The sequence below is a fragment of the Semicossyphus pulcher genome, unplaced genomic scaffold, assembly GCF_022749685.1.
Source record: "Semicossyphus pulcher isolate SPU_LCO1_2020_fin unplaced genomic scaffold, fSemPul1.0.p SCAF_2, whole genome shotgun sequence".
NCBI classification, from domain to species: Eukaryota; Metazoa; Chordata; class Actinopteri; order Labriformes; family Labridae; genus Semicossyphus; species Semicossyphus pulcher.
Window position 1 is genome coordinate 33,953,849 of NW_027211693.1, and position 9,893 is coordinate 33,963,741.

Consider the following 9,893-nt stretch of genomic DNA (forward strand, 5'->3'; position numbering starts at 1 on the left):
CTTCTCCACCACCACCTTTGCAACATGCAGACCTCCCCCATCATAATTTGGCTTTCTTTATATTTTGACTTTACAAACTTACTGAATTGATGACTAATTTTAAGTGTGTAAATGTTACTCAATACTTGTCTGTAATTGTTTAAACTCAGAAGGCAGCACGGTGGTGCAGTGGTTAGCACTGTTTCCTCAAAGCTAGAAGGTTCCTGGTTCAGATCCTGGACGTAGGGGGCCTTTCTGTGTGGAGTTTGCATGTTCTCCCCGTGCATGTGTGGGTTCTCTCCGGGTGCTCCGGCTTCCTCCCACAGTCCAAAGACATGCTTGTTAATTGGTGACTCTAAAGGTGTGAATGTGAACATGAATGGTATAAAGAATGGATGTTTAAACCCAGCTTAAGTTCCTGTAGTTGTGCACCCAGTCGCCCCTGGAGTGGGGGTCTCTCATAGAATGGTCTCTCCCAAGGTTTCTTCCATTTTCTTTATGTAAATTGGGAGTTTTTCCTTGCCTTCTTTGAGAGCTTGGGCTGGTTTGGGAGCTGGTGCTGAGGTTGGCCCATTAAGCCTTTTGTGTCACTGAATGCACTGCAAAAAGAAAAAGTAACAAACAAACAAGTAAAAAAAACAATGAAAAATAAAATCGTCAAAAATGAATATTATTTGCTTTTATTGTGTTTCTATTATGTTACCTCTTTGTAAAATATGACTGCCAGACTGTTAACATAATATTTGCAGTAATCCTCTTAAATAAATATCAAACCCTCTTTACATGCCAAAACTTTCTGGTTGTGTTTAACTGTTTGACCTTTTATGTGACTGTGTAAGGTTCTGTTTTCCTGGATCCTTGTTTGATGCATAAGTACACCTTACTTCTGCAGCTCATTTTTTATCTATCAACAGTTTGCATAATTTTTTAAATCTAGAGCCCAGTTTTTATGTTTTGTTTTTTTTTGTTTTTCTGCTGATCTCATTAGGGATCTAGTAAACTGCCACCATACTGTAATTTTTAGCTGAGTTGTTGGGACAGACCATGTGGCTCAGACAAAAGAGAGGCCTTCGTGGAAGATGAGGAGCCTGATAAGATTACTACTACACCAAATGACTAAGTATCCCAGAATGCTCCTTCCTTCACACCTAGGTGTGAAGTGAGGGGGTGAGCGAAATTCTCCCCTGCCATAGGAGGAAAGCTGAGGGCACCCCAGGGGGTCTTTGCCCCATCACCTCATCCATGGCATCAAACCACTTCCAATTAGCAGCAGTGGCCTCTCCTCCCTCAGTGCTCACGCCCATTCTGGGAGCCTTGAGTTCCTACAAAACAACATGCACAAAGGTATATGGTACTTTAATAATCATTATTAAACTAAACTTTAACAGATTAAAATAAACTGTTAAAACTGAATATATATCTGAAAATATACTTTACCATATTGGATAAATGAAATGGACTGCACTGTTTTCAAAAAATTGCACATATTACCCAGGACAGAATTGACATGACTTTGTTGGGAAACACCAAACATCATTATAGTCCAACATCGTCATCATCTTTACATATGCTTCTTATGAACACAAGATTGCCCTTTACCTATTACCTTATATTTATGCTTCAGGTTCTCCCACTTTTTCTACGCCCAGCCTGCCTCCACCTTTCCCTCAAGCCCCTTCTCCTTAATGAACATCCTACACAAACGTACATTATACACATATTATCAACATATTAGCAATGTTTCAGAAGGGAAAAGCACCTACATAACAACGGGCCAGCAACTGACTAAAGTAACTGATCACCAGATGTATACTTCATGTACATATATTTGTCTGAGGAAAGGTGAAGTGTAAGGTTAACTTTCCCCTATCCATACACCGATTTTCTCCCTTACATCATTCAGTTGAAGCTGTGCAGCTTATTACGAACCCTGTACATGAAGATAACTTCACTTCAAAATGTTATTTCTCACTCAAATCCTTTCATGGCCATCTAATGAGGCCTGCCGTGTCTTCATCAGTCCCTTAATGAAACAAACAACAGTGTATAGCGTGTATACCTTCGATATCTAATCAAATGTCCACATTAGCAGCTGAGCACTTTTTTTTTGTAGATTCTAGAACGGCTGTCATTACGGTGTACTAACCGTGCTGGATCAACATCAGGAGGCTTACTGGCTCGCATGCCCGTCGGGCTGTATATACACTTAAAACAACTATATACATATGTTTACTGCTCATTCATTCTAATTTAATATTTTCTTGTAACACAGATGTCATTTAACATTTCGGCTACTTACATTTATACGCCGTCTGTTGGCTGCTGCCACTACAAGTGGTCGCCTCCATTTCCTCCATAGTAGAAGCTGAATAGCCGCAATGCATTTTGAGGCGGTTGAGTACATCCAGTGAGCTCCCGTCTCATACTCAAATATCCGGGCCGATCTAGTAAACATCTGGGCATTTCTCGCATACACAAAATTGCATACTCATTCACTAATATCTGCGCAGAAATGTTCTTACTCTCGACAAAAAATAAGTATTTGCGCAAAATCACCGTCAGATTTATGACACGTGCGTACCAGCCAATTTTGTTCTCACCACCGTGCGTATGTTAGTAAATCAGAACCATTCTAAATCGACAGGCGCGTGTCCGCGATCTGCTATCAGCATACTGCCACGCCTCTATTTCTCTATATAAGGACATCTGTTTGGTGCCGCATAAAGAGAGCGGTGTCACGGAGAAGCTGAAAGAACGTGAAAGATGGCCTCAAAAGGTAAAAGGGAAAGGTCTCACAAGAGTCTGAACACACACTTACCAACACACATGTATAGAGGCCCATAAGTGGCCCATAAGTGGCCATAAGCCCCCTGCAAAACTGATTTACACAGTCACAAACTTGAATGTGTGAAGACAAATTTCTTTTACGCATTCACACTTTTTTTTTTACACGCACACAAAACATACAGTAAATACACAATACACCTGCGGAGTGTGAAACATTATTTTACAAGCTCAAAGTCTTTTGACCATTATTTGACTCTATGTATTTGCGCTGTACATATAAAGCTATAGCCAGGAGACAGTTAGCTTAGCAAAGCAAATATACTGATAATGGAAGAAACAGGAAACCAACAGCGATTAATTGTTTCGCTCCGAACCACGAACATTTTTGCTTTTGTCAGGTTAGGTTTGTTAGGTCAGGCAAACTATAATGGGAAGGACGGGGTGTCAAAGATACGGCCTGCGGGCCAGATGCAGCCCGTCAGGAGGTCTCATCAGGCCCGTGAGACATTTTGGGGGACAGGAAGGAAAAAAATATGTATATATACATACAGTACTGTGCAAAAGTTTTAGGCAGGTGTGCAAAAAATGCTGTAAACTAAGAATGCTTTCAAAATTGGAAGTGTTAATAGTTTATTTTCCTCAATTAACAAAATGCAGTGAATGAACAGAAGAGAAATCTAAATCAAATCAATATTTGGTGTGACCACCCTTTGCCTTCAAAACAGCATCAATTCTTCTAGGTACACTTGCACACAGTTTTTGAAGGAACTTGGCTGGTAGGTTGTTCCAAACATCTTGGAGAACTAACCACAGATCTTCTATGGATGTAGGCTTCCTCAAATCCTTCTGTCTCTTCATGTAATCCCAGACAGACTCCATGATTTTGAGATCAGCGCTCTGTGGGGGCCATACCATCACTTCCAGGACTTCTTGTTCTTCTTTACGCTGAAGATAGTTCTTATTGACATTGGATGTATGTTCTGGGTCATTGTCCTGCTGCAGAATACATTCGGGGCCAATCATACTCCTCCCTAATGGAATTGCATGATGGATAAGTATCTGCCTGTATTTCTCAGCATTGAGGACACCATTAATCCTGACCAAATCTCCAACTCCATTTGCAGAAATGCAGCCCCAAACTTGCACCATGCTTCACTGTTGCCTGCAGACACTCATTATTGTACCACTCTCCAGCCCTTCGGTGAACAAACTGCCTTCTGCTACAGCCAAATATTTCACATTTTGACTCATTAGTCCAGAGCACCTGGTATAATTGGTTGCACCTGGTCTAATTGGTTGCTTGTACACCTGACTATAATCCTACAAAATCCCTGACTTTGTGCAAATGTACCTATAAATTAATGCTGGTTTGAAAGCAAAGGGTAGTGACAACAAATATTGATTTGATGAAGATTTTTCTTTTGTTCGCTCACTTATCATTTTGTTAACTGATAAAAAGTATTTGTATTTTTGAAAGCATTCTTAGTTTACAGCATTTTTTCACACAAAAAACAAAAAAGCAAAAATTAAATTAAAAAAATTAAGCTTACTAAAAAGAGAGATTTTTTTCAAGAAAAAAGGTTAGACCTTAAAAAAAAAGTTGAGTAGCACTAATGCTCCTCCGTATTTTACAAGTAAATAACAATAAAAACACACCTGGTCTGGTTATCCTGCTGACCTCCCCAATTTCTTCAGTTACAAGCTGCCACTGTGCCATTGTTTTGTTGAAAATACTTTCAGTGAGTAATGCAAGCCATGTTTCCACTCCACAATGAATTATGTTGTAGTAACAGCAGTGCTTCATTCTATCAGACTATTTGTCTACAGCATGCTTTTAATAATTATTTAGGGTTAAATTACCGATTGTTACATTGTTTGCTGTCATAAATCCCTTTTTGAATGTTATTTTCATTTTTTTTTTTTTCAATTAAAAAAAACCTGTCAATCAAATAACCCATGGACATATTTCATTAGTCATCATCTATCAGATCAATTCAAACTGACCAGGGCAGCAAACTTTGCATTTTGTTATTGATCAGTTTTGCAGCAGCTCAGAACACTCAGAACAATCCCCTTATTGTGACATCATCGCATTCTGAGACATTCCCCTGACTGTGACATCACTGCATTCTGAGACATTCCCCTAACTGTGACATCACTGCATTCTGAGTCATTCCCCTGACTGTGACATCACTGCATTCTGTGACATCACTGCATTCTGTGACATCACTGCATTCTCAGACATCAAAGCAAACATCAAAGTACTTTAAAAGATCTACTCAGGGGGGAAATTATTAAAGAACAACTCTGCATTCTAGATTCTGCAATCCTGTGGAAGAATAGTGAGTACATACAACACAAGAATCATACTGAAGTGCTGAAAATACTTTATACCACTCAGACTATACAACGTGTTATATACAAAACACAGCTATACTTTGCCATATAATTTTAGTGTTGAAAGAAAGCAAAAAAAATGGATCAGACAGTGGAAGCTATCATCATCAGGACTCTGAAACATGAAAATGCAGCCCTCCGTGGAGACAAAGAGATCCTCAGCAGAAGCAACAGGGACCTAGACAGAGAGATTAAAGACCTGCACAAAAATGTTGAGGAACTTCGCAGAAAACTTGAGCTCAACAGAGGAAAGAAAAAAAGGGTCCTCGAGGCAGAAAATGACGCGTTTTGTTCTCAAAACATGGCCTTCCACGAAGACAATGAGGCTCTGCACAAAGACATGGAAGCCCTTAAGAAACAGAAGGAAGACCAGCAGACTAAGTTTGAAATTGAAAAAAAGACCTGGCAACAAGAACTAGAACAGCTGACCCTGAATAGCAAGGCAGAGAAAGAGGTCATCGAAGTAGAAAATGAAACTCTGAAACATGAAGTTCAAATACTTTTGCGAGAAAACCAGACTTTGGAAGAAAAAGTGAATATCTTTCGAGAAACTAACACACGTACTGAAAAAGAAAGAGACGCCTTGAGAAATCAAAACTATGAACTGCAAATAGACATTTTGCAGATCCAAAAAAATCTGCAGCAAGAAGTGACTAAATGTGAAGGTCTGCAAGACTATGACACATTGAAGCAGGAGAATGAGTCTCTAAACAAGTACAATATGACCCTCGAGCAAGAACTTCAAGAGGTTAAGAAATTGTCCTATGACGCTAAAGAGGTCCTGAAACGAAAGGACGAGGCTCCCCCAAAACAAAGTCAGGCTGTCGAAAATGTTCTGCACAAACTTAAAGTTGATGAACACAACTATAATATAGAAACCCTCAATGTGAGAAAAACCGAGCTCCTGGAAAAACTTAAGGAGGAGAAGAAAAAGTTGACTGAAGAGGAAGGGGCGAGAAAAGGAAAGAATGAGGCTCTTGCAGAAGCATTTCAGGAGTTGCAAGATTTTTTGGAAGAACTTGAAGTCTTAAATTGCAACTATGATATGATGATGCAAGAGGAGTCATTGCAAAACATGTCCCTGGAACAAGACCTTCAGGAGACCAAGAAAAAGTTGCTTGATAGAGAAGAGGCCTTGAGGCAAAATAATCAGGCTCTTCAAGAACAAGTTCACGCTTTCAACAATGTTCAACAAGTAGTCAAAGACTATGAAATTAGAATTGATATCATTTGCAGAGAAAGCATGATTGTGAAACAGCAGAAAGAGTCTCTGGAGCAAGAACTTCAGGAGACCAAGGACGTGAGACAAAAAAATGAGGCTCTTCAAGAGGAAGTTCAGAAGCTCAAAGACCTTGTTGAAGAATTGAAAGTCTTACAATGCAAGTATAATACGGAGATGCAAGACAAGTCATTGCAAAACATGTCCCTGGAACAAGACCTTCAGGAGACCAAGAAAAAGTTGCTTGATGGAGAAGAGGCCTCAAGGCAAAATAATCAGGCTCTTCAAGAACAAGTTCAGGCTTTCAACAATGTTCAACAAGTAGTCAAAGACTATGAAATTAGATATGATATCATTTGCAGAGAAAGCATGATTGTGAAACAGCAAAAAGAGACTCTGGAGCAAGAACTTCAGGAGACCAAGGACGTGAAACAAAAAAATGAGGCTCTTCAAGAGGAAGTTCAGAAGCTCAAAGACCTTGTTGAAGAGTTGAAAGTCCTTCAATGCAACTATAATACGGAGATGCAAGACAAGTCATTGCAGAACATGTCCCTAGAACAAGACCTTCAGGAGACCAAAAAAAAGTTGCTTGATAGAGAAAAGGCCATGAGACAAGAAAATGGGGCTCTTCAAGAGGAAGTTCAGGAGTTCAAAGATATTTTGAAAGAACTCAAAGTCCTTAATTGCAACTATGATACAATGATGCAAGACAAGTCATTGCAAAACATGTCCCTGGAACAAGACCTTCAGGAGACCAAGAAAAAGTTGCTTGATAGAGAAGAGGCCTTGAGGCAAAATAATCAGGCTCTTCAAGAACAAGTTCAGGCTTTCAACAATGTTCAACAAGTAGTCAAAGACTATGGAATTAGATTTGATATCATTTGCAGAGAAAGCATGATTGTGAAACAGCAGAAAGAGTCTCTGGAGCAAGAACTTCAGGAGACCAAGGACGTGAGACAAAAAAATGAGGCTCTTCAAGAGGAAGTTCAGAAGCTCAAAGACCTTGTTGAAGAGTTGAAAGTCCTTCAATGCAACTATAATACGGAGATGCAAGACAAGTCATTGCAGAACATGTCCCTAGAACAAGACCTTCAGGAGACCAAAAAAAAGTTGCTTGATAGAGAAGAGGCCTTGAGGCAAAATAATCAGGCTCTTCAAGAACAAGTTCAGGCTTTCAACAATGTTCAACAAGTAGTCAAAGACTATGGAATTAGATTTGATATCATTTGCAGAGAAAGCATGATTGTGAAACAGCAAGAAGAGTCTCTGGAGCAAGAACTTCAAGAGACCAAGGACGTGAGACAAAAAAATGAGGCTCTTCAAGAGGAAGTTCAGAAGCTCAAAGACCTTGTTGAAGAGTTGAAAGTCCTTCAATGCAACTATAATACGGAGATGCAAAACAAGTCATTGCAGAACATGTCCCTAGAACAAGACCTTCAGGAGACCAAAAAAAAGTTGCTTGATAGAGAAGAGGCCATGAGACAAGAACATGAGGCTCTTCAAGAGGAAGTTCAGGAGTTCAAAGATATTTTGAAAGAACTCAAAGTCTTTCAATGCAACTATAATTCAGTGACACACAGGAATGAGTCTTTGAGCCAGCAAAATGACGCCCTGCAACAACAACTTGAAGAGATCAAGAAAATGCTCACCCTAGAGAAAGGCTTTTTTGCAAGTGAGCAGATCAAAGCTTGTCAGAGGGAGGACGCATTTCGTGATGAATTGCAGACTCTCCAAATTCTGCAAAGGTTGAAGATGGAGCAAATTGAGGCCCTCCAGACAGAAGTGCTGGCTTTAACAATAAAGACTGTGGCTGACCAGTTGAACGCAGACGAGCACAAAACCGCCTCGGGCCAGCAGAAGTGCACAACACGTTGGCTTCCTGGCTGCTTCTCCTAACTTCTCCACCACCACCTTTGCAACATGCAGACCTCCCCCATCATAATTTGGCTTTCTTTATATTTTGACTTTACAAACTTACTGAATTGATGACTAATTTTAAGTGTGTAAATGTTACTCAATACTTGTCTGTAATTGTTTAAACTCAGAAGGCAGCACGGTGGTGCAGTGGTTAGCACTGTTTCCTCAAAGCTAGAAGGTTCCTGGTTCAGATCCTGGACGTAGGGGGCCTTTCTGTGTGGAGTTTGCATGTTCTCCCCGTGCATGTGTGGGTTCTCTCCGGGTGCTCCGGCTTCCTCCCACAGTCCAAAGACATGCTTGTTAATTGGTGACTCTAAAGGTGTGAATGTGAACATGAATGGTATAAAGAATGGATGTTTAAACCCAGCTTAAGTTCCTGTAGTTGTGCACCCAGTCGCCCCTGGAGTGGGGGTCTCTCATAGAATGGTCTCTCCCAAGGTTTCTTCCATTTTCTTTATGTAAATTGGGAGTTTTTCCTTGCCTTCTTTGAGAGCTTGGGCTGGTTTGGGAGCTGGTGCTGAGGTTGGCCCATTAAGCCTTTTGTGTCACTGAATGCACTGCAAAAAGAAAAAGTAACAAACAAACAAGTAAAAAAAACAATGAAAAATAAAATCGTCAAAAATGAATATTATTTGCTTTTATTGTGTTTCTATTATGTTACCTCTTTGTAAAATATGACTGCCAGACTGTTAACATAATATTTGCAGTAATCCTCTTAAATAAATATCAAACCCTCTTTACATGCCAAAACTTTCTGGTTGTGTTTAACTGTTTGACCTTTTATGTGACTGTGTAAGGTTCTGTTTTCCTGGATCCTTGTTTGATGCATAAGTACACCTTACTTCTGCAGCTCATTTTTTATCTATCAACAGTTTGCATAATTTTTTAAATCTAGAGCCCAGTTTTTATGTTTTGTTTTTTTTTGTTTTTCTGCTGATCTCATTAGGGATCTAGTAAACTGCCACCATACTGTAATTTTTAGCTGAGTTGTTGGGACAGACCATGTGGCTCAGACAAAAGAGAGGCCTTCGTGGAAGATGAAGAGCCTGATAAGATTACTACTACACCAAATGACTAAGTATCCCAGAATGCTCCTTCCTTCACACCTAGGTGTGAAGTGAGGGGGTGAGCGAAATTCTCCCCTGCCATAGGAGGAAAGCTGAGGGCACCCCAGGAGGTCCCTGTGACACAGCCAGGATTTTATGCAGGTTATACTTACCCTAACCCTTATCCAGCACTACTTTTAGGAATCTGGGAGTTCTATTTGATCAGGATATGTCCTTCATCTCCCACATAAAACAAATATCAAGGACAGCCTTCTTTCACCTTCGCAACAACACATCTTGTCTCAAAAAGATGCAGAAAAACTAGTCCATGCATTCGTTACTTCCAGGTTGGATTATTGTAACTCGTTACTATCAGGCTGCCCTAATAAGTCACTAAAAACTCTTCAGCTGGTACGAAATGCTGCAGCACGTGTGCTGACAAGAACTAGGAAGAGAGATCACATCTCTCCTGTATTAGCCTCTCTGCACTGGCTTCCTGTAAAATCTAGAATAGAATTTAAAATCCTTCTTCTTTCTTACAAAGCTCT

The 9,893-nt window shown here is 40.0% G+C and overlaps 1 protein-coding gene across 1 annotated transcript; it reads left to right on the forward strand.

The window, feature by feature from the left end:
• The first annotated feature begins 5,242 nt into the window (after positions 1 to 5,242).
• Positions 5,243 to 8,278, forward strand: LOC138597858 (interaptin-like). Its single transcript, XM_069669377.1, has one exon. It carries the CDS (start codon positions 5,243 to 5,245, stop codon positions 8,276 to 8,278), a length of 3,036 nt encoding a protein of 1,011 aa, XP_069525478.1.
• The last annotated feature ends 1,615 nt before the right edge of the window (positions 8,279 to 9,893 follow it).